The following is a 25,090-nucleotide window of genomic DNA, read 5'->3' on the forward strand; positions in this document are numbered from 1 at the left end:
AAAATTCTGATTGCCAAATTATTTAAGGCAGGTATAAAAAAGGAAAGCATATACTATACATTTTACATAAACTATTTACAGCATAAAACAAGTAACCAGACAATGGCATTTAAAGTCTGTCTCTTCTAAAACTGGATAATAGTAAACATTAAAAAAGAAAGAAAGAAAAAAAAGACTGCCAGACCATTCCAAGTAATAGAACAATCACAGATGTCTCTGGTACACAGGCTGTTGGCTTATTTGCCATTCAAGATCATCAAAAAATGACACCTTATTATTCACAGATCCTCATTATTTCCCCATTTTACTCTTTACATTATATACAATACAGTTTTTGTGGTACTGGCAACTCCATGCCTTCCAAAGATATATTTTCCACAATGCCCAAGTACAATGAAACAGTGACTACAGAAACATTTTACACTGATACATCTTTAGCAGGAGCCACCAAATAGACCTCTAAATTGTACCAAAGTATCATCATCACCGTTAGCCTTTTTGAGAGGCTTATGGGAAATAACCGAAGGGTATGTGAGGTTCAGCACACTGATGAGTAACATTATTTACGATTTAAAAGGAAAAGAAAATAAGCAGCCTTTTGTGGCTATCACTTTTCAACATGACGAATACATTTGCAGCAGACCCTGTAGGTGTGAGCCTGGTTGGTGATCTAAAAAGTAAAGAATATACATATAGGTGTATGTATACATATATGTATATGCATGTTTAAGTACAGCAACATTTATTACCCTGATAAAATCTATAATTTACAAAAATGAAATGGTTGGTTTTTGCCTGTCATTAAGGCATTTCAGATTAACACCATGAAACTTATGTCTGTATAAAGCACTTCCCCATGTGATCTAGTCACATGACAACATACATTTCCAATCTTGTTGTTCTCTTTGTGCAGGCATCATTCCTGATGCAGATGTCTGGGCAGCCACCTGCTGAGAGGCAACAAGGGCAGCAGAGGTCAAGTCTTGAAAAGAGCCATATTGACCTGGGATTAGTGGGCGGCCCATGCCAATGTGGGTGTGGTGATGTGTATGCAGGTGTCGTTGGCCAGAGGGAGAGTGGCGGTCCCTTCCTCTTTCCTCTTCCAGTTCCCGGTCAGCTGTAGCCTTTCCACAGGAACAGGAGACTTGCTCTGGTACTGGTTGGCATACTGTTGGAGCAAATCCAGTGCTTTAGATTCAGTGGCTGTTTCCCTGTTGATGCTAGGGCTGGTGTTAACTTTCTCTGCCTCTTCTTTCCCTGACATCTTCCCATAAACAGGATAATAAAATCCTGGAAAGAGAGAGGCCCCAGGGAAACAGTGCGTTAGGATGGGAAAGACGGCCTGCTAAGCAGGGTGGCTGGGGTCATGGTCTGTGGGTCAGGATAAGCATGCAGGTATTTCATGTATGACTGATGCTGACTCATGGGTGAAGAGGCAGCCACCCCCATTCCCAAGACTCCTCCCAGTTTACAGGGGTCTTTCCATCATCTTAGGTTGTTCTCTTCTACCGATTGAGAATCGTGACGCTTGGCCTCTTTGGGCTCTTCTTTGATGCTTGTTAATGAAACAGGGAGGTCAGGCACACCACTCTACTAGGAGTTTTCCTTGGACTATCCTCTTTAATTTTTTCTATCAAGTAGTTCTGACTTGCTGGTCCAGGTATTTGGGTTGATATATGTAGTCATGCCATGTCCTTGAAGCTGGATCCTTTAATCCTGTATCATTTTTTAATTAGGCCAGCAAATCAGATGCCTTTCCTACTCCACTTGACAAACAAGCCTGTGCCTTATTTTACTTAAATACCAAATGATCAAGAAGGAAGAAACCCAATAATACATCTCAGCCAGAATAATCACTTGATAACATTATTTCACCACCCCACCCTCCCACCCCCTTTTGGCAAATGGATTGAGAGTCTTCTCCTTAAGAAAAGGTGTCACTGTACAGCTGGAAGATAATGTTCCATATTCACAACAGAAGCACCAAGGGTATTTTTCCCTCTTGACAAGCATTGAGAATAACAGTTAAAAAGAGAGAGCACGAGCAAGAGAGCTTAGAGAAAAATGTTTTCCCAACTTCTCATTCTGCCTTCAGTTGCAGACTTCAGGGTCACCGTGATCAATAAGTAATGATCCCATGTAGCAAACCTACAGGTGTCTGCTGGGAACAAGACAGAATGTGCTAACATCGGGATCAATTAGTGAAAGAGAAGAAAGAATAAAAAGGAAGGACTGAAAATCTGGGGTGGATTTTGCCTGTTAGTCGGGAAGTGACAGATATGATTTCTTGAACTAACTTAAGAGACGAGGGGAAAGAAAAGGTGGGATAGGGAGCTGGGCAAGAAGAGAAAAAGGTGTGGAGGGAGAGGGGAGATGATTCCTGTATTTTCTTTACTTTAAAGAATATTTGAATTTTGTTTTGTCTAATCATTATAATGCCTTTCTGTAATGTTGGTATTCCAAAAGGGGTAAGAAAAAAAGGAAAGCCTTCCTTGTGTTAAATGACTGGCTTTGGACTTTCAGACTAGTTTAGGTTTAAAGCAAGGGGTCTAACTTAAGGCTGAGTCTAGCTCAGAATTAAGCATTCATATCTTTAAGGTTTCAACCACTATAGAGGTAGCTGGGGTTAGAGTAAGAAAGAAAATGAATTTAAAGTCTCCAGTTTAATCTGGTGAATACTGGTCATCTATGTTCAAGATACTGTGCTAAACACTTGGGTAGGTAAAACTTAGATGGTCTGCCCACAAACTATCCTTGTGGGAGAAGACATTTACAGAATTTACAAACAGTAATGGGTGTTCAGCTTTGTTATAAAGGTAGAAACAGTGTAGAAGGCATAAAAGAGTGACTTTTTCAGCTAGGAGGACTGGCTGTAGAAGACTGGATATTGGTAGCTGAGGTGTTGCCACATTAGTCAGCCGATAAAGGGGAGCTATGGGATATCTGAATTGGATAAGCATCGCTTCTCCCAATCCCTTGGTAGGCTCTGCAGGCTCAATATCTAAGGAGATTTGGGAATCACAGTGGGAGTTCCTATTCCTCCTTTCAGTTGGCAAGTAAGTTAATCGCTACTATTTTGCTGAATGCTCTTTTAAATACCTTACATGAATTAACTGATTTTATCCTGCAACAAAGCCTGTAAGGCCTGTGCTCTAATTATCTCCATTTCACAGATGAGGGAGCTGGCATAGGAAGTTAACCTGTTTGCCCAGGCTACACAGCTGGAAGTGGAAAACCAGGATTCAGATTGAGGCAGTCTGGCATTAGAGTCCAGACTCCTACTGCCTGCAGATCCTTTGTAGATCCCTGTCACTAGATATTCATGGTGGGTTGCTGGGTGTGGTGGGGAGAGCTCTGGTGATTGCAAGACATTTATTGAGTCAGGTACCAGGGCTACAAGGTGAATGAACTGCTAGAATGTGAGTGTCTCTAGCAGTTCTCCTTCTTCAGTATGTGGCCACTGTGTACGTACACAGATGGTTAAGATACTTTGTGAACGAAGGGTGGCTCCTTATCTCAAATAGCATCCTTTCAGCAGCCTTAGAGCTAAGCATTTGGTTAATTGTTCAAGTTTAGCCAACCTTATTTGAGAATTTTTCCATACTCATTGGGTAGGCACAAAGGTAGAACAGGAATAATGACACTTTGCATATGCCAAGGCTGCAGGGTTTCAAGAAGAAATGTCAAGAGCACTGAGAGATAGATCACTGAATTTGACAATTAGGAGGTCATTTCTGATTAAAGGAAGTAGTAGAGCAGTGGTCAGGACCAAGCTAGATAATACGGAATGAGTGAAACAGGTGTGAAAGTGGAGGCAGTGGAGCAAAGGAGAGTGGTCTGTAGGTGATAAAGCAGAATCTAAAGATTTATCTTCTGGATGGGCAGTTTTTATATGTAGAGGGAAAGGAGCCAGTGGAGGTGATCAAGTGTACCCAGGAATGAAAGCTGAGCAATGTTTTGGAGGAGGTAGAAAGGCACAAATAGCACACAAAGGGTTGGCGTAAACATCTGGAAATTATTTCAGAGGCTGGAAGGCTTGCTTCCAAGGTCAGTGGTGTTCTTGTGCTGACTACTGGCAATCCTTAGGGTTCCTTGGCTTTTTTCTCTGCTTCCTGTCACATGGTGATGTCTTCACCAGATTAAGACCCACTCTCAATCGGGTATTTATTTATTTATTTATTTATTTATTTATTTATTTATTTTTATTAAATTCAGTTTTATTAAAATAACATTCACGCACCATACAATCATCCATGGTATACAATCTGCTGTCCACAGTATGATAACATAGTTATGCGTTCATCACCACAATCTATCTCTGAACATTTTCCTTACATCAGAAAGAACCAGAACAAGAATAAAAAATAAAAGTGAAAAAAGAACACCCAAATCATCCCCCCATCCCACCCCATTTGTCCTTTAGTTTTTATCTCCATTTTTCTACTCATCCATACACTAGATAAAGGGGGTATGATCCACAAGGTCTTCACAATCACACTGTCACCCCTTGTAATCTACATTATTATATAATTGTCTTCAGGAGTCCAGACTGCTGGGTTGGAGTTTGGTAGTTTCAGGTATTTACTTCTAGCTATTCCAATACATTAAAACCCAAGACATGTTATCTATATAGTGCATAAGAATGTCCACCAGAGTGACCTCTTGACTCCATTTGAAATCTCTCAGCCACGGAAACCATTTTGTCTCATTTTGCACCCCCGTTTTCAGTCGGGTTTTAACTAAACTTAACTCTGCACCTTAACTAAAAATCACACCTTTAAGAGGTACTATTTACAATGGGTTCACACTCCCAGGAATGCAGATTAAATACATGTTTTATTCTGGGGTACATAACTCAAATCTACCACAGTCTGCCCCTTGGACCCCCAAGACATGTTCTTCCACATGCAAAATACATTCACCCATCCCAACATCCCAAAAGCCTTATGTCATTTCATTAATAACTCAAGTACAAACTTAAGCCCCATCAAAACTGGTTATGGGTTTGGTACATCCTGGGGCAAAATTCCCTCCCTCTGTGGATCTGTGAAACTTAGAAAACAGGTTATCTTTCAAAATACAATGATGGAAAAGGCATAGCACAGATATTCCCATTCAGAAGGTAGAAACTGGGTGGAAGATGGTCATGGGTCCCAAGCAAGTAGAAAACCCAGCAGGGCCAATGCCATTAGATTTCAGGGTCTCAGTTGTCTGTGGATTGAAGCTTCGTCCCCTGGGCCTGCTGGAGTGTAGCCCCGCCCTTTCCAAGCACTTGCACAGCGGCCCCCTCTCCCTGAACACATGGGCATAGGTCCTAGCCTTTACACACATCTGGGTGATGGCTGAATTCTCCCCGCTGTGGAGTGTAGGCCCCGCCCCTTGGTGGGCTGTGGTGGACCCATCCTTTGCACACACGTGAGTGGGCCCCCTCTATCTGAGACCTCTTGTGTCCAGACCTCTGCTCCCATGCTTCTGCCCTTAAAGTCATTCTTCCTTCAAGTTGTCTCTTCTGGGTCCCTTTCAGTTCAGACTGCTACGTTTCTGCTCATACAAAATTCTAATAAACTGAGTTAGGTTTCTGTGCAGTTTAAGGGAGTCCAAATCATCAGACAAAAGGACTTTCCATAGATCCTTCCTAGACAGATAAATTTCCAATTCTGACTTCCTCTGAAATGGCAGACTGGATCCATGTTCAGCCGGACCTTTTACAAAGAGCTGTTTAGCCACGCCTTTGCAAGGAGCCCTGGCCTCTGGGAATTCACCTCTCGGGAGTTCAGGGAGGGCTCTGATAGAGCCAATTCTGGCCCTAGTCTCAGAGAACACTGTCTGGATAGGCTGAGAATTTCCCTCATCAATTTCTGGTTCCTTTGTGCTTAAGAGTTCAGTCTGCAGTTTTTCTTTCCTCTCTCCTTTAACTGTAAGCAGCAAAGAGAAACCAGGCTTCACCTTCTGCACTGTGCTTGAAAATCTGCTAAATACCCAAGCTCACTGCTTACAAGTTCTGTCTTCTGTCAGAACACACTTTCAGCAAGTTCTCTGCCACTTTATAACAAGGGTCGCCTTTCCTCTGGTTTCCAGTAACACAGTCATCACTTCCTTCTAGAGTCTCACCAGAAGTACCTTTAATGTCCATATTTCTACCAACAGTCTCTCATTTTTTAAAATTAAATTTTATTGAGATATATTCACAAACCATACAATCATCCAGTGTACAATCAACCAACAGTCTCCTGAAAACGATTTAGGCTTTCTCTACCAAGTGCCTCAAAATTCTCCCAGCCTCTACCCATTACTCAATGTCAGGTTGCTATCACACATACCACACAGTGGGTTGGCTTAAACATTGGAAATTCATTGCCTGGTGGTTTCACAGGCTAGAAGGCTTGCTTCCTCCTAGGGTGGGTAGCCTGGTGTTGGCTGTGGGCAATCCTTGTGGTTCCTTGGCTTTTATCTCTGCTTCCCATCACATGGTGATGTCCTCTCCTTTCTCCCTTCTGTGACTTCCATGTCCCCTTTATAAGGCTTTCAATAATTCTGATTAAAACCCATCCTCACTTAGTTGGAGCACACCTTAACTAAAAATGAATCGTTAAGAGGTCTAATTATAATGGGTTTACACCTACTGGAATGCAGATTAAGAACGTGTTTTTCTGGGAGCACACAACTCAATCTACCAAATAAAAGATGTTTTTCCCCACCAGACCAGTATCACTAAGAGTAGCAGCTGTTAAACTCAACTCTCTGTTTTCCCTTTTCTCCTTCAAGTGAGCCCTGCATCTTAAACATTCAATAACTCTTGGATGAATGAAGTTAAGGAATTTGGCTTGGAAAAGGGGGACACTTCCCTCTGAGACTGTTGAAGTTTTGAGATAAAGGGAAGTGAAAGGAGTGAAACTGAATTACTTGTATGGTCTCAGTAGTAGTTCAGGGCTTGTGCTGAATAGGTGGTGGGCGTGGGATCTGTGACTCAAGGATGATGGGAAAACTAGAGAGTTAAATTAGGGATGATAGGCTTCCTCCCCTCGCCCCTCCCACCCAGACTAGCCTGCCTCCTTCGCAAAGGTGCGCTTAGGGATGGGGAACTCTCAGGAAGCTCGGATCCCGACGAATGGCTTGCTGTGAAGGTCTACAGCAGTGTGTAACATCAGTGTCCACCCCACGGGGAGAGAAAGACGTGCAGCTATCACGCGAGGACCCCACGGCGAGAGAAAAGAGTGCACCGGCTAGTGAGGCCCCCACAGCGATAGACGTGTGCACCTGTCTCGTGAGGTCCCCCTGGCGACAGAAAGATGTGTACCTGCCAGAGAGACCCCACGGCGACAGAAAGGAGTGCACCTGCCACGCGAGGTCCCCACGGCGCCGGCATTACCAAACTCGATCTCTTTCAGGCGGCTTCTTCATCAGAAATATGTCCGTGTGTTGAAGGCGAGGGACGTGCTTTTGGGTTCCAAAGGGAATAAGGACTTCGTTATTTCGAAGTTGGCCAAGGCTCGGGAACCCGGCCCTCTCCGCGCCGGCCCCAGTTGTAACGGAAGCCCCGCCCATGCTCGCAGCCCGCGGTGCGCGGCGCCTCGCTTCAAACGCAGGCGCGCAGTCTTCGCCCAATCGCCGGGCTCTGCGGCATCGCGGCCCGCCCACCCCGTGCGGCGGCCATTCCAGAGCCCGGCCCCCGAGGCCCCGCCCCTCACCTGGGGTCCGCCAACGGACGTCCCCGGGCTAGGGGGCTCGCACACGCACGCATACGCGCATGCGTTCACGGACGCCCGCTGGGGCCGCCCCTTTCCTCTGTGGCCGCTCTCCTCCGCCTCTGTTCCTGTCGGCGGGTTCCCGGCTCGGTGAGGGAGGGGCTGTCGGCGTCTGTCGTGCTGCTTGGCGGGCGGCGGGCGAGGTCCGCTTCTCGTTTGCGCGGGGCAGGGCGGTTGGGCCGGGGTCGCCGGCGGGTGGTTGGGTGCTACTCGGCGCTGCTCCGGCCTGCGGGAACCTGCCCGTGGCTGTTCTGGGCCCGGGCCTGAGTCGCTGTCCGCGGCGGCGGGGTCTGCAGCCCCGAGGGGCGAGCGCGCTGCGCCTGCCCTGCGCTTTCTCCCCGCGGCGCGCCGGGGACTGGTGGGGTTTGCTCTGTGTATGTATGTGGTGGTGGACGGTGGTTTCTCCTTTCCCGGAAAAAGCCCGGCCCGGAAAGTGCTGCCGTGAGCCCTGTGCTGAGAGCGTGCCGTGTCCTCCGGTTTCTCACTCGTGATTTGGTTTCGCCTAGGCTCCGTGTGTGTTACATTCTCAACCCGTTCCCTGCCCGTGATTGCATTATCAAAAGAGAGTGAAGTAAGTTAAGAATGTTAAGTAAAGCACTTCTACTTTTGCCTTGCTAATTTCAGACTTTGTATAGTGAAACACAGGGCCCTTTTTCACTCAGCCATTTGGAGAGGAACTTTTTAAGACAATGTTTCCATTTGCTCATCATTTTGAGGTCATCCTACTGGCGTATTTACATCAGAATCACCTTTTTCTCGGAATTTCAGTTTTGTGAGCAGTTTACGGTAAGGTTTGAAAAGTAATCTACCGAATGCCTACCTAATTCTAGAATAGATCTTAAAATACAATGCACGGTGTAAAGGATGAGGTTTGAGGAAGTTTGGCTAGGTTTTTGGTGCCACAGTGGGTTGTATATGCCAAACGACATATTCCACTCCATTTCATTCATGCATCCCGCATATTCCACAGCAGATGTTCATGTAATCTTTAAGGACTAAAGTTATTAATTTTTTTGTGTACTAAGAAATGTAGATAATATTAATAAACCGCAAGCAAAATTTGAGGTTGATATTATAAGGAAATAGCAAGGGAAATCTCAAAGATGACTACTTAGTTCAAATATAGTATAAAAAGAAAGATAACATTGTTTTGCCTTCATTTTAGATGATGGAGGAGAGTTGGGTAATGTGATACAGAAAGCATTTAGGGTATTTTTCCCTACTAGGAAAGCTTTAGGAATGTGGCATATCCATGAATGGTGTAGAACAAGTGTAATCCTTTCTGCAAATGAGAGACTTGGTATTAGATTACCAATTGAGGAATCTTCCATTGGATTTTGTGTTACCATAGCACCCACAGCAAATCTCTTTTAAAGCCTTGTATCTGAATGGACAGATTGGAAGCTCCTTGAGGGTAGCTGGCTGCCTCATTTAGTTTTGTATTCCTGGTGCCAAATAGACTGTCCTTCTTGGTTCATATTAGATAATGATTGTTGCATGAATGTGTGACTGTTGCTTAATACCTGAATTTTCTTTGTATTTGATTCCTAAACAGATAACTGTTAAGAGTTTGGCGTATATTTCAATGTGGTTTACGTATCTGTGAAATGAGTGAATCACTTAATCATGAAAACACTAGAGAAGCAGAGAGGCTAGTTGGGAGACTTGTGCATTAATTTAGATTTGAAAGTATTGGGTGACAGGCCTTGGAATATAGAAGTGGGTCTTGGATCCATATATATATTTGAAGTAACTAATTGAGAGAGAGAAGGAAGGCTCAAAATGATCCCAGGTGTCTGGCTTGTGTGGCTAGTGAATGGGGATGCCATGGATTAAACTAAAGATTACAGGAGGAGTGGGTGGAGGGAAAGTAACAAGTTTGGGTTTGCATTTGCTGAATTTGTGCTACCTGAAAGACACTGAGGGATAAGATAGATGTCAAAGGGCCATCTGGAAATATGGGTCTAGAGCTCAGCACTGAGGTCTGGGCTGAGGGTCTGATTCGAAGTGATCGCATTCATGCAGAGGAAAGAGTGTCCTGGAGTTAGACATGATTAGATGTGACTCCTCTGCTCCCACTTTGCACTGTGTGGCCTGTGAAAGTCTCTTAATTTTCTCTGGGCCTCAGTTTCCTCCATTGCAGGGATAAAGGTTAGCTTGCAAATTTGATGCAGAGATTAGGGAAATGTATACAAAATATTTCTCCTTGCTTGATAATAGAGTAGGCACTAAATATCAGCTAGCGGGCTAGAGGATATAGATTATTTTTTCAACTCATTTCCAGCCCTATCAGGTACTGGGAATATTTGGATGAATAAGATAGACATGACACCCAAGAAGCGGACATTCTAAATATATAGGGACCAAAGTCAAGATGAGTTCACCCACTGAGAATGTTGTTATACATTCATTTATTGAGCACCCACTACATGCTAGGTGTTATTCTAAGTGTTGGGAAATAGTGATGGACAGATAGATGAGGCCTTGGCGATTAGGAGATATACATTCTAGTGGAAGAAGACAAATACAAAAATAAGTAGATAATGATAACTACTGGGAATAAATGAAAACTTGATATGATTGACTGTGTGGCTCCATTTGATCTGGTAAACAAGGGCTCACTCTTTAAGAAGGTAACATTTACGATGAAGTGAATGTCAGGAAGGAGCTAGATGTTCAAAGATCCAGAAGAAATGGGCCAAGGAGCATTACAGAAATAGAGAAACTAGTACGTGTTAGTGAACCTGAGAGGGGTAGAAGATGAGATGGGAGAGGTTGGCCGGGGCTCACTGAGTTTCTCAGTAGAGGCATATCTGAATTATATTTTTTAATGATCCTTTCAATTGCTGTGTAGAGAATTCATTGTAGGGTGACAAAAATAGAAGAATGGAGACCAGTTAGTAGGCTTTTCAGTATGGTGGTGGTAGTGGAGACAGACAGATGTAGAGTGATTTAAGCGTGTTTTGGCGTTGGACCCAAGTTTTGTAGAGGTTGCATACCAGTGGCCCTCAGGAATGGATTTCACCAACAGATGTGCTTTGTTAGGCAGCAGTGTTTTATTGAGTTGAAATGGCTTCCAGTGGGGCATGTAATTTCCAGTTGACCTCAGTCCTTATGGTCCTATTGTCTAACCCTCTTCAGCTTTCTATATTTGCATTTGCACCTGAAGCATTTAAGTTTGAGATCCTTAGAGTGAAAGATGTACATTGCATGACCTAAGGTCTGAAGTCAGAATCCTGGGTAATTTGGAACAGACAGAGCAAGAAGTTGTCAAGTGAGAAGTAGAAATAGTAATTGAGGTGTCTTGTAAGAGCTTGACTGTGAAGGAAAGGTGAGAGGATGGTAGCGGGAACTGAAAATAAAAGATCAAGTGAAATGAAAGATTGGGGCAGGTGGTTTGTCTTCTCCATCCTAATGTGAGTGAGTTTTGAACATGTTTATTACTGAAGAGGGAGTAGTTAGAAATATCAAAGAGAGAGAAATGTTGGAACATGGTCTGAGAGGACCATGGTGGTTATTATATACAGTTGGTGATTATCTTGCTGTGTATTAACACAGTTTGAAAACATTCATTCATTCATTCAACTAATTTTTTTGAATCTACTCTTTGCTAAGCACTGAATTCTCAGTAAGAATTCAGTGGTAAACAAAATAGGTGAAGCCCCTGCCCTCGGGGAGCTTATATTCTAATGTGGAGTGAAAAAAAAAAACAGAGAAATGAATGAATTATGTATCATGCCAGATGGGGATAAGTACAATAGAACAAAGAAAGCAGGGCAAGAGGTTGGGAGTGCCATGCTTCAGCATGTAGGTGGATCAGAGAAGACCTTACTGTTAAGTGGACATTTGAGCAAAGACATGAAAGAAGTGAAGGAGCAAGGTGTGGAGATCTGGGGCCTAGTGCTAGGCAGAGGCTGTGAGGTGAGAGGAAACCTGGCATGTTTCGGGGACAGCAGGAGGTTGGGATGACCAGAATGGGAGTGAGCAGGGAAGAAGAGTAGTGGAGATGAGGTCAGAGATTATGTAGTCCCCTGTTGGCCTTCATAAGGATCTTGACTTTTCCTATGAATGATATGCGGAACCAGTGGAAGGTTTTGAGCTAAGGAGTGATGACATTGGCCTTATTTTAAAGGGTTGACTTTAGTGTGGAGGTATGGATACCAGGGAGAAGCTGTGGCAATGATTATCCAGGCAAGAGCTGGTAATGGAGCTTGACCAAAGTGGTAGCAGTTGAAGGAATGAGAAGTGGGAAGATTCTGGTTATGTTTTGGAAGCACAGTTTTGTTCAGGGGAAAGGCCCGGTCTGGAAATGTTCGTTTCATTTGGTATTTAAACTTTGAAATTGAGGGCAATCACCTGGAGAGGGAGGGGGGATAGAAGAGCTGAAGGATTGAGTCCTGGACATTGCAGTGTGCAGAGGCTGTAGAGATGAGGAGGAACCAGCCAAGGAAACCAAACATAAGCAGCTGGTGAAGTTGGAGGAACACGAGACAGCTGCGTATTGGAAATCAAGTGAAGAAAGTATTTCATATTATTAGGATGAGGAAGATAAGGATTGCAGATTGACCGTAGGATCACTGGTGATCTTGACAAAAATTGTTTTAGTGGGGTGGTGGGATGAAAGCCTGCTTGGAGGAGGATCAGGTGATGATAGGAGAGGAACTCGACGGCAAGTATTAATTCATGTTCAGAGGGGTTTTGTGGTAAAGGGAGCATAGATAGATGTGGTGGTAGCCAAAGGGGGAAAATGGATATGGGAGAGAGGACGGTTTTTTAAAGATTGGAGAATGTGATAGTCTGCTGGTGGGGACGATTCCAGAGATGTGTGAGGGGATCACTGATGGAGTGATTGGCATTGCAGTGGGGAAAGGAGTTGGGATCAGGTGCAGAGTGGAGAGGTGAGTATGGATAGGAGCCCGGATACTTCATGCATAACCAAATTGTTTTTATACTTGCCTGGTGGTCTCAAAACCTCTTTTACTTTATATAGAGTTATAAAATTAGTCCGTGAATACCTAAAATCTACGCACTAATACTTTTGTCTTTGCCCCTAGTACTGTCCTTCAGCATTCATCTTACCAATTATAGAAGCCCTTTGAATAGTGTTCCAGGCTTTAATTTCTCTCCCTTCCTATACTATAGGTTTCTCAGTTCTTTTCTTGGTTGCAGAACACTGTCCAAAAGTCCTAATATGCCATTGAAGGCTTTTAGGATCTTACTCCATTCTGGTATTCTAGTTGGATTTCTTACCGTTTTCTTTTGTACACCCACTGCCAAAATACACTGGAGTACTTGCTGTTGCCACAACAGTCCTGAATTTTGGAGTCAGAGCTGGGTTTGAATTTTACTAATTATACCACGTTGGGTAAATCTGGCTATTTTTGCCTGGGTTTGTTTCCTCATCCATAAAATGGGGCTTAATGTGTCATAAGGCTTTTCTGTGGGTTCAGTGAGTTAAAGTGGTAGATATTGGTTAAGTTTTAATTCTCTTTCCCCCTTTGTTCATGTTTGTCATCCTAAAAAGCCCCCTCATCCCATTCTTTGCCTATAAAAGTTCTGCTCGTTCTTCAAAGTAAAGTGCCCATACCCCCTCAGTTATTGAGCCTTTGCTGATTTAATTATTTTCTCCTTTTCCCCTCGTTAGTTTCATTACTGTGTTCCACACAGCCCTTCCATTATAAGCACTCTGAAATATTTTCAAGATTGAGGACCATGTCAGTACTGTAGTCATTGTCAAGTTGAACCAAGACCTGTGTCGCCTGATGGTACAACTCATGGTGTAGATTCTGTGCCAGCATTCTCCAGACTTAGTCATTTGTGTACCACTTAGTTGGTCCATGTGCCAGCTATACTTTTGTTAACTTAGACATTTTCTTTGAATTTACTCATTTTTTAAACTGTTTACTCAAGCTTAATCTCTTAAATCACTGGCTAGATATTGCTAGTTACGTTTCTTCTGTTCCATGTTAAAATGAGTATATAACTGTTACTGTTTAAATACTTCCCCAAATCGTCTGTATGTACTGTGTGTTATGCCTTCTTTGCTTTCTTTATTAGGCAAATTTGTGGTAATTCATATTCCTTGCTCCTCTTAGCCAAAAGCAAATTAAGCTTTGTTGTGTTTCATTATTATGTTAATTATAAGAATATAATTTGATGTTTGATGTTTGTATTGACAGCAATAAAGTAGCAAAATATTCCGAGAATTACTTCAGAATATTTGCCAGTAGTATCCTCTTAGTGATGTTCCAAAATTTTTTTTCCTAAGGTTTATACATTTTCTAAGATTTATGAGACATGTGATCTTAGTCATTTGAAAAAGTTTAGTGGTTATATTTGATTTATAAAATACTTTTGTTATTGCAGTGAGATGGAAGATTTTCGAGGTATAACAGAGGAGTCGTTTCCAAGCTTTTTAACCAGTTCATTCCTTAATAATAGTGGGATTTTGGAAAATGTCACTCTTTCTTCAAATCTTGGCTTGCCTGTTGCTGTTTCCACACTTGCTAGAAATAGATCCAGCACTGAAAACAGGTAAGAATTGTTTGAACAGATGATGTAATTTCTTTCTTTTTAGGTCCATAAAACCTATGATATACTAGTACTTAGAGAAAATTTCTGTCAAGCTTGAGCTTTTTGTTTTGTCTATGAGGGAGATGGCAAATATCTAAAATTAATATAGAAAAGATAAAACTTATTGTCTCTTTCTCCATCCTTATTAGTGAGTGGGTGAGTGGGTTTGGGTTAAGCACTAATTTTTTTTCTGTCCATCGTGTTTTGAGTTTGTATTAGCTCAGCCTTTCTGGTTGCTGGTAACATAAACCAGTTGAGTTAGTAAAACTCAAAAGGGAAATTGATCATGAAAGTACAGGAGTGAAATCAGGGGAGGGAATGCAGAGCTCTGTCTAAAGAAGGGATGGGAATCAGAATCCAGAAAGTCAATGGGTTATTGGTTTCTGTCTTTCCTTTCCTCTTCTTTGTGTAACTATTTCACTCTCTTTCTTTCATCGCACTGGTTTGATCTGCTTTTTTGCTTCACATTGTAAAGTATTTATCACTTTTCCAGCTACATGAGGAGACTAATGAATTGTCTCTTAAAATCTCATGATTTGTTGGTCCAGCTTAGGTTAGGGTCCATCCCAAGTCCTTATCACCTGTGGCTAGGGTTTTGAGTCGTCGTGTGTTTTTAGAGCTATGACATGGTATCCCCCTCCTTTATTGTAACATGTAATGTAAATTTTCCAATTTAATCATTTTAAGTGTACAAGTCATTGACATTAATTGCATTTACAGTGTTGTCTTACCATCACCACCATCCATTACTAAAACTTTTTTATCACCCAAAATAGAAAACTGTACCTATTAAGCATACCCCCCCACCCCCATTTTCCACCTTTCCCAGCCCCTAGTAACCTCCAATCTACTTCCTGTCTATGTGGAATCATATAATATGTATCCTTTTATGTTTGGCTTACTTCACTTAGCAGAATGATTTCGGGGTTTATCCATGTTGTAGCACGTACAGCATCCCCTTTTAGTTCATTTCAGCCAAGTTCATTGCTTTTCCGTACTTGAATGATTGTCTTTCTTTTCCAAACCTTCACTTTGTTGTATATTTCTGAAATAACTTAGCTTATTATTATTGTTCTAATAATTTTCAGTTCTCTAAGTCAAGTTCCTCTTCTTTAGTAGAACTAAATCAGCTTTTATTTTCTTAAGCTTTTTTATTCCTTCCATTTTTCTAACCAAATGGATATTTGGTTAAATATATCTTATTTTGCATCTCCAAATGTGATACGTTTAGTTCATGCATCCATTATATATAGGGTCCCTGTGTAATGTGTAAAATTTGCCCATGCTCAAATATCTAACCACTTACCTGTCCTCAACCTGAAGATTTGGTAAGGCCATCATCTTTATCCTTGGAATGAAGGGCTGGATTGGCTCTCTTTATAAAAACTCTTTTAGCTGTAAGATTTCTGGGTCTGCCTTGTTTAATACATGTCAACACCCTGTTGCTGATACACAGGTTTACAGTGCTTTTGAACACTGTGGGCGCTATTCGTTTTTGTACTTAGGTGCGTGGTTTTATTATTATGCAACTTTATGTCATGCTGAGTTGTAAATGTGCATTATTTACTGCTTAGCAATTAAAACAGTTTTTTTTTTTAATGTGTATAGGTGTTCTGATATCCAGGCATCTTACTTAGTAGAAAGGAGATTTTCTGTTCCATCTGAATCATCTCACAGTAGCCAAAGTGATGCTGAACCAAAAGAGAGGTTACAACTTAGATTCCAAGATGATGAGTAAGTTCATACCTTAATCTTACTTTCACTATGTTAAGTAAGTCTTGTGAGTCTCATTCAGTCTTGGAGAATATGAAAGTGTGATTGTTTCTGATTCATTCTAATTCTAAGAATCATTGAGCATTTTCTTTTTGTGATTTTAATCACAAAAATTTTTAGTCTTTCAAAAAAAATTTTTTTTCTGATTCTAAAACTAATATAAGCTTGCTGAAAAAAGTAGAAAATATAGAGAATTAGAAGGATGACAATAAAGGTCTGTAATCCCACTAACTCCAGAATAGCCATTGATTACATTTTCATCTATAGTCTTCCAGACTTTCTGTGCACATATACATGTGTATGTATATAATACATGTATTTAAATTTTTTTAACAAATTGGATTGAACTAAACATTTTGTTTGTAACTTTAAAAATTAATGTGCTGTGCTCATCTTTCAGTTTCAATTAATGTAGATCTATATCATAATTTTAATGGCTGCATATTCATTTAAGTCCATGTTGAGCATTTAGATTATTGCAATTTTGCTATTATATCATGGACTTTGTTATTATACATATATTTTGGACACGAAGAAGATTATTTTAAGGTAAATTCCTAGAATTGAAATTGCTGAGTTAAGAATATTTACTTTTAAAGACCATCAGATATTGCCCTTTGGAAAACTCATACCAGTTTACACTCCTACTAGAAGTATATAAGAACACGTACTTCTCCAAACCTTACCGCACATTTGGTGGCATTATTTTTCATCTTTGCTGATTTTTAGTTTTAGAGGTAGAAATGTATACACATGCTTATACATAGAGAAGAAAGTCTGGGAAGGCTAAAAACCAAAATGTAGACAGTAGTTATTTCTTGGTGGTGGTATTAGGGATAATCTTAAACTTTTCTGTGCTTGAATTCATATTTGAGTATTTGTGAGATTAAACATTAAAGTTTGTTCATTATTTGTATTTCTGTTGTGAGTTGCCTTGTTATAGATAGCCTTGATATATAAGTGCTTTCTACATATTAAAGATGTTTACCCTTTATCTATTCATTCACTCAAGTGTATTTTTGATGAAGTGCCTGTTATGGGCCAGGCACTCTTCTAGGTGCATAGGAAATATTAATGAACAAAACAGATGGAAATTACACAAAAAGACATTAAAAATATGCCAATTTTAGAGTGTATGAGAAGGAGTAAATGCTTGAAAAAGTAGAACTTGATACAGAGAGGTATGGGGAGGAGTGAAGCAGTTGCTGGTGTAGGTCTCTTAAAAGGGTAGATATGAGTAGAGATTTGAAGTGGGGAGTTAGCTGAGTAGACATCAGGAGGAAGAGGGTTTCAGGTGGAGGTTAGAGCCAGCAGAAAAGCACCGAGGTAGGCGCATACAGTGGGTGCAAAGAGCAGCAAGGAGGCTGGAATGGGGAGAGCAAGGACTTTGCTTTTAAAATATGAAAATTGACCTAAATGTCCTGATTTGGATTTGTTTACTTACTTGTTTCATGTCATCATCTGCCTTCCCATTTCCTTTTTTTCTGTCCTGTCTACCACATGACTTTGTATCTATTTAATATCTTTTTACTTGCCTCTCTATTATTCAGCCTCTGTTTGATTAGGTTGAAATTTTTGTAAACGTACCCAAGAGTACATCTTAGGCTTAAGTTAATGGCTTTCCTTGGAGTACAGTCCCAATAAATTGATGGAGAAGCTGAGAAGTAGATGATAGCTAAGGTTGGTGAGTTGCCCCAGCCACCAAAGGTTGATTTGGAAAATATGGAAGGACTCTTCTTTTCATCCAGTCTAGTCTCCTTTATGCGTGGCCCTAGGAGGCAGTTTGTCAAATGATGAAAGTGATAATGCTTTCAGAGGCTTTTTTACTGAAGTTGTTTCCCCACCTCTGCTCTTGCTGGTGAAGAACCTGTGGTGAGCTGCTACAGACCCTCTCTCGAGCTTTTACAGTAGGGTGGGAAGAAAATTGCCTTTAAGGAAAACCCTTTTCATCCACATACAGAACAGCAGAGGTGGGTAGGATAGGAATCAGTGGCAGGGCTTTCAGGAATTAGGTATTTTGACACATTTACCAGTTTCTTTTAAGCCTGTCTTGTTTTTTAGGAAGCTGAGTTTTTCTCTCCAGACATGATAGTTTCAGAGATACTTATTTGAGAGAGAGAAAAATAATCTCATCTTACAACTGGAGGGGCCAAATAGCAGTGCGGTATTTTGGTAGACTGTACATCACTGGCCCTAATATGTTCATGAGTCTGCAGGATACCCAGCAGTGTCACCAGTTGTAGATCCTGACAGGACCCAGAAATGTTTCTTTTTACTGTATCCATGTTTCCTTTTTGAGAGATAAAATACATAACTGAATAGTGGATATTTTGTAGATTTACCCAAGTTAACTAATATTGTACAGTTATTCTGTTCCCTTAATTACTTGAATGTAATAAAAAATTCTCTAGGAAAAAGAATCAGATGGAAACTCAGCATCTGTCAGTTGCTCTAATCAAAGAGTCCGCTTCTCAGAGTGATGCAGCACGAGTAGAAGGGAAGCAAGCTGCAGCCATGCCGTCATTTCAGGGCCAAGGGGGTCTCGATGGGGCTTCATCATGGGAACAAGTGCAAGGTATGGAACTATCAGAAATTATTTCTTCATATGTATTTTTAAATTTCTTTCTCCAGTCTTTGAACCAGTTTCTTATGCTGTCTTTCAGCAAACTGGAAATGCTTTGGTTGGCATTTACCTATGTTTACTATCCTTTATGGGAAAAGATCTCTTAACCTTCTCGGCCAATTAAACAGGAATATTCTTTCCTTATGAAAGCACGTTGTCTAGCAGCCATGGCATTTATGCTCAAGACAAAGGGGCTCTTGTTTGATACCTGCTACCTCCCCCCACCCCCAGGTGTATTCTCATCATTCTGCTTCCTAAACTCATATAATTGGTGAATTATAAATTCTAAAGGAAGTTATTATTTCTAAGAAAAACAAGCTGAATGCTTTGGAAGTACTGTAAGGTAAATCATTTAAAGAGCTGCTATCAGATTAGATGTATGAAAGAAAACTTCCAAAATATTGGGGAAAATTGTAGAAAACAGTCTTCTGTTGTTGGTTTTTTTTTGTTTGTTTTTTTTAATGTACTCTAAATTCTTTCACTTTTTTCAAAGAAATCTAAACTGGAAATTCAAAATTACAAGTGATAGGTTTATGTAAGAAAGACACTGTGTTATTCCAAACTGGAGCTCTATTTTTAAAAGACCCTGGTTAACCCTATAAGATTGATAAGTGGATACACAATTATATGTTTAAGTGAAAAAATTTAAGGGACATTTCTGTTTCTCTTGATGAAAAATCTTAAATATACATAAAAGTAGAGAGAATAGTATTAACTCCCTCATAAGCAACAAAATAAAAAATAAATTGTACTTCACCAAAATTAAAGATTTTGTGCTTCAAAGGATTGACTATCAAGAAAATGAAAAGATAATCCACAGGATCGGAGAAAATATTTATAAATCATGTATCTGATAAAGGATGACTATACAGAATATATAACTCTTACAACTCAACCATGAAAAGACATCCCACTTTTTAAAAATGGGCTAAAGATTTGAATAAACATTTCTCGAAGAAGGTATGTGAATAACCAACAAGATTCTCAACATCGTTAGTCTTTAGGGAAATGCAGATCAAAACTACATTGAGATACCTTTTCATACCCACTAGGATGATATTATTAAAAAACAAAACAAAACAAAAATCATAAATGTGGGTGAGGACGCGGAGAAATGGGAACCCTCGCACATTGCTGGTAGGGATATAAAATGGTGAAGTTCTGGAAAACACTGGCAGTTTCTCAGAATGTTAAACATAGAATTACCATAGGACCCAGCAATCCACTCCAGTAGAAATAAAACCATACATCTACCCCAAAACTTTTACCTGAATGATCATGGCAGCATTATTCGTAATAGCCAAAAAGTTGAAACAACCCAAATGTTATTCAACTGAAGAATGGATAAACAAAATATAGTCTCCCCAAGCAATGGAATATAATTTGGCCCTAAAATGGAGTCAGGTACTGATAAAAGCTATAATACAGATGAGCGTTGAAAGCACTGTGCTAACCAAAAGAAGACAGACAAAAAAGACCACATAATATGGTGTCATTTATATGGAATGTCCAGAATAGGCAAGTCAGAAAATTCAGAATGTAGACTAGTGAATGCTGGGGGCTGGCTGCTAATGGTTTTTTTTCTTGAGTGATGAAAATTTTCTGAATTAAATAGTGATGGTTGCAAAACTTTGGGAATATACTAAAAGCCACTGAATTATGCATTTTAAAAAGGTGAATTTTATGATATGTGAGTTAAAAATTAAATATCATTTAAAAAAAATAACTTACCACGTGCCTATCCCTTCGGTTCATGTGGTATGTGATCTTGTCACCCTTGCTTCATGTATCCTAATTTTAGTACCATTTTTTTTTCTGAAATTTTAAAGCAAATTCCAGACATTGCCATTTTACTCCTATATATTTTAGTATGCATCTCTAAAAATATGGATATTTTCTTCCATAAGCACAGTGCCATTATCACAGGTAACAAAGGTACCAATTCTTTCTTATCATCTAGTGCCTAGTCCCTTTTCAGATTTACTGCTTATCTCCACTGTTGCACTTGGATTGGGATCAAGCAAGATTGCATTGTGTTATGGTACATTTGTTGTTGTGTCTGAAGTCATTTAATATAGTACAGTCTTTTACCCTTTTTCCCTCCATGCTTAGTTCCCTGTTAATTGCTAGGTTAGTCCCTTTGTATGTGGTCTCACTGTTTGAGTTTGTGTATTTGCTTACTCATGGTGTCATTTACCTTGTTTCTCTCATCCCCACATCCCCTGTGAAGCAGAAGTTGGCTTTAAAGCCTTGATTAAATTCATGTCCAAGTTTTATGCCATTGTATAATGTATTAGTTATGGTTCTCTAGGGAAACAATCAACAAGAAATGTCTGTAAATAGAAGATTTAATAAAAGTGTTTCACGCAACTGTGGGCTTGCACGAGTCCAAATTCCATAGGGCAGGCAGCAAACTGGCAACTCTGATGAAGGTGTTGGATGAACTCTTCAGGAAATGCTTAGCCAAAGGAGAAGGGAAGGTGCTCTCTCTCTCTCTCTTCTTAAAAGTCTTCAACTGATTGGGTTAAATCCAGCTGATTGAATTCTCTCATTGTGGAAGATACGCCCTTTGTTGATATAGTTAGTTACAGGTGCAGTCAACTGACTGATGATTTAATAAAGCAGCCTTCTGGCTTATTAACCAGCCATAAATGTCCTTGCAGTAATGGTTAGGCCAGTGCTTGCTTGACCAGACACCTGGGCACTATCACCTGGCCGAGTTGGCACATAAATCTAACCATCACATACAATTTTTATGCTTCCCCACCTTAACTCTTTTTAGTTTAACTGAAAAAAAAAAGTGCTCCTATTCCAGTTTAAGCTTTATTTCATTAATTTGCTGTTATTAGGTGTTATTGGGTATTTAATTGATACCTAATACTTGGTTTCTCAGGTTTTTGGTTTTTTTTTTGAACAGGCTCACCTATTGATTTCTGTGTACAATCATGGATGAATAATAAGGACCATGAGGTAAAGTTTTATATATTTGTTATAAATTTGTGGAATGTTATAGGGGAGTGAATGTTCATATTTCACACATGTAAATTTTACTATTAATATTGAAGTCTTCTAATACCCTGGTTTCTTTTCAGATGATATAAATCTTTCACTTTTTACCGAAGATTTCTGTGGAGGAATAACTGAGTTATTCCTCAGTTTTTTAAGGCCTTGTTTTAGCAGGGCTGAAAAAGGTAATAAAATAAAAAGAAATCTTCTACTTGTAAACAGCAGAAATCCACCTTATCTAGTTTCAGCAAAAAATGAGAGTTGATTATCTGCAGTAATTAGAGTGTTCAGGGGCATTGCTGGCTCAAGGGCTGTGCTCCTGGGCTCACTAATGTCTGTGCTGTCTCCATCTCTTCATGCTGCATCTTCTATGCTGGCTTCATCCAGAATGTTAGCTCCCGAGGGAAAGGATTGCTGTTCTGTTTGTCGAATCCTGAAGGCCTGGAGCAGTGCTTGGCACATTGTTGACTGTCAATGATGTTTTTTTTTTTTTTTCTCAATCTTCATTTCATTGAGGTATATTCACATACCACGCAGTCATACAAAACAAATCGTACATTCGATTGTTCACAGTACCATTACACAGTACATTCATTACACAGTACATTCATCACCTAAATCAATCCCTGACACCTTCATTAGCACACACACAAAAATAACAAGAATAATAATTAAAGTGAAAAAGAGCAATTAAAGTAAAAAAGAACACTGGGTACCTTTGTCTGTTTGTTTGTTTGTTTCCTTCCCCGATTTTTCTACTCATGTGTCCATAAACTAGACAAAGGGGAGTGTGGTCCTTATGGCTTTCCCAATCCCATTGTCACCCCTCATAAGCTACATTTTTATACAATTGTCTTTGAGATTCATGGGTTCTGGGTTGTAGTTTGATAGTTTCAGGTATCTACCATCAGCTATCCCAATTCTTTAGAACCTAAAAAGGGTCATCTAAATTGTGCGTAAGAGTGCCCACCAGAGTGACCTCTCAGCTCCTTTTGGAATCTCTCTGCCACTGAAGTTTATTTGATTTTCTTTCACATCCCCCTTTTGGTCAAGAAGATGTTCTCCATCCCACGATGCCGGGTCTGTATTCCTCCCCGGGAATCATGTTCCACGTTGCCAGGGAGATTCACTCCCTTGGGTGTCTGATCCCACGTAGTGGGGAGGGCAGTGACTTCACCTTTCAAGTTGGCTTAGGTAGAGAGAGAGGGCCACATCTGAGCAACAAAGAGACATTTGGGAGGAGGCTCTTAGGCACAATTATAGGGAGGCCTAGCCTCTCCTTTGTAGCAACAGTCAATGATGTTTTTGAACAGGCAGGCTATCTTCATTCATCTGTAGACAGCCCAACCCTATGCTCTTCAAAATTGTAATCAGAAAAGAAAGGCCTGATCTTTCTGCTAGTGTAAATTAAAAAAAAAGAAAAAAACAAAAGATAACTCCAAGTCACCCTACTTGGGGCATGTGCCCTCGCTGTATAAAAGTCACTGCACTAAGGGGAGGGTGTCATCAGGTCCTCTGAATTGAACCTTGATTTCATGTTCACTTGTGGTGCGTGCATGCGTGTGTGTGTACACGTGTCCATGCACAGAGAGACGGCTGTGACTGACAGCCCTACTGAGAGCATGTGGGTCAGGCAGTAGCGATCTGGGATTTCAAATGGGTGGTCTCACATTCATGAGACTTGCTTATAAAATATAAACTGAAAGTTCTTTTAAACATTATAAAATGAAAGTGCAATTTTGTTTTATTTTAATTTTGTAAACATTTTAAAAGATCATTTTTATAAAATGGTTACAAAAGAAACTAAAGTAAAAGTTATTTCCCTATATCAGAGGTTAATAAGCTACAGCTCATGGATCAAATGCAATCTGCTGCCTGTTTTTGTGAATAAAGTTTTATTTATTTAATAATAAGTTCTTGCTTATTTATATATTGTTTATGGCTGCTTTTGCATTACCACAGCAGAATTGAGAGGTCGCAACAGAGATTTACTATCTGACCCTTTATGGAAAATATTTGTTAACCCCTGCCCTTCACAGTGTTCCTCATATGTAACCGCTAATAAATTTCATATGTGAGAGATGCATTTTAGAGAAGGTTCAGGGGTAGGGAAATGGAAATTTAGTTAGAAATCATGATTTCTTAAACATTGAATGTAATTCTTATTCTAAAACGAATTACATTCACTGGCTTATTTTCAGAAACTTTTTTTAAAGGGTGAACATAACTTTTCCCTTATATTGGATAATTTATTTTCTTAGGATGACTGAAGAATTAACTTCCTAAATATTAGAGATCACAGATATTAAAGGGACAGTACAATAGGAAAGCAACAGAACAAGGGTAGAACCATGAGCTTCTTGATTAAAAGGGGAAGAAGTAGGAGCAGGGGAAAGTAAATATGTTGAAAAACCTAGACTAGAGGGAACTACTAGTGCATTTATATTTTGATTTAGCTTTGCCTATCCAGGCAGCCAAGTCAGTGAAGCAAAGATGCATTTTTATGAGTGTGGACTGTCTAAAATGTGAAAGCTATACTGTGTTACAGAATAGAGGCTTTCTCCAGGGTCTTTAGTTCACTTGGCCTATGTGTAAGGGACCAAGGATAGCAGAGTAGGTGGAGAGAGGGTTCTAAATAGCAGACCTGACTCAGAATACAGAGATGTTTTGCATATTGCTTTTCCCATATAGATTTTTTCCCCAGTTTTTTTTTATGAAAAGTTTTAAAACAGCTTATATTCAGCAATTGTCAACATTTGCCATGTTCTAAGTGAACACGTGGTTAAATAATGGTAGATCACAGTAGCCATTGGTGCCCCCAGTGCCTTAGATATTTGTGGGTACAGCTCAGCACTGTCTTCTACAAATGTACAATTACATTGAGGTTCCATGTCTTTGTCTTAAAAATTAGTGATCATTTTGCAATCTAATTCCTCAGGTGGTGTTCTGGTTTGCTAATGCTGCTGTTACGCAAAACACCAGAAATGGTTTGGCTTTTATAAAGGGGGTTTATTTGGTTACAGAATTACAGTCTTAAGGCCATAAAGTATCCAAGGTAAGGCATCAACAATAGGTACCTTAACTGGAGAAAGGCCAGTGGCATCCAGAAAATCTGTTAGCTAGGTAGGCACTTGGCTGGCATCTGCTTGCTCCCAGGTTGCCTTTTAAAATGACAACCTTCGGGGTGTTCTCCGAAATGTCAGTGTCAGTTTTCAACAGCCATCTTCAAAATGTCTGTCTAAGCTGCTTTCCAAAATGTCACTCACAGCTGTTCTGAGGTCCTTCTGTTTATTGAGCTCTTTTTATACAGCTCCAGTGATTAAATCAATGACCCATGCTGAGTGGGTGGGGCCACATCTCCATGGAAACA

General features: G+C 40.2%; 1 protein-coding gene, 1 non-coding gene and 1 pseudogene across 7 annotated transcripts in view; 2 read left to right on the top strand and 1 right to left on the bottom strand.

Moving 5' to 3' along the window:
• Positions 1–863: 863 nt before the first annotated feature.
• LOC119511316 lies at positions 864–7,366 on the bottom strand (annotated as a pseudogene).
• A 408-nt stretch (positions 7,367–7,774) lies between these two features.
• The window catches only part of CEP192 (centrosomal protein 192), a 132,907-nt gene continuing 115,591 nt past the window's right edge, over positions 7,775–25,090 (top strand). For 3 of the 6 annotated variants that reach the window (XR_005212162.1, XM_037805595.1, XM_037805599.1), the window contains exons 1-6: positions 7,775–7,835; positions 8,252–8,316; positions 14,112–14,279; positions 15,927–16,052; positions 18,503–18,666; positions 21,632–21,684. Coding sequence is in view for 5 of the 6 variants with exons in the window: in XM_037805595.1 (XP_037661523.1) it covers positions 14,116–14,279; positions 15,927–16,052; positions 18,503–18,666; positions 21,632–21,684 (507 nt within the window). In the remaining variant the exon portion in view is untranslated. Of the gene's footprint in view, positions 7,836–8,165; positions 8,317–8,398; positions 8,532–14,111; positions 14,280–15,926; positions 16,053–18,502; positions 18,667–21,631; positions 21,685–25,090 lie in introns of those variants that run through there. The other 3 variants (XM_037805596.1, XM_037805598.1, XM_037805597.1) reach the window with 3 other exon arrangements.
• On the top strand, positions 21,787–21,898 carry LOC119511913. Its single transcript, XR_005212260.1, has one exon. It is a non-coding gene; the product is annotated as a U5 spliceosomal RNA (small nuclear RNA).

The sequence above is a fragment of the Choloepus didactylus genome, chromosome 16 (assembly GCF_015220235.1).
Source record: "Choloepus didactylus isolate mChoDid1 chromosome 16, mChoDid1.pri, whole genome shotgun sequence".
In the NCBI taxonomy this organism is placed as follows: Eukaryota; Metazoa; Chordata; class Mammalia; order Pilosa; family Megalonychidae; genus Choloepus; species Choloepus didactylus.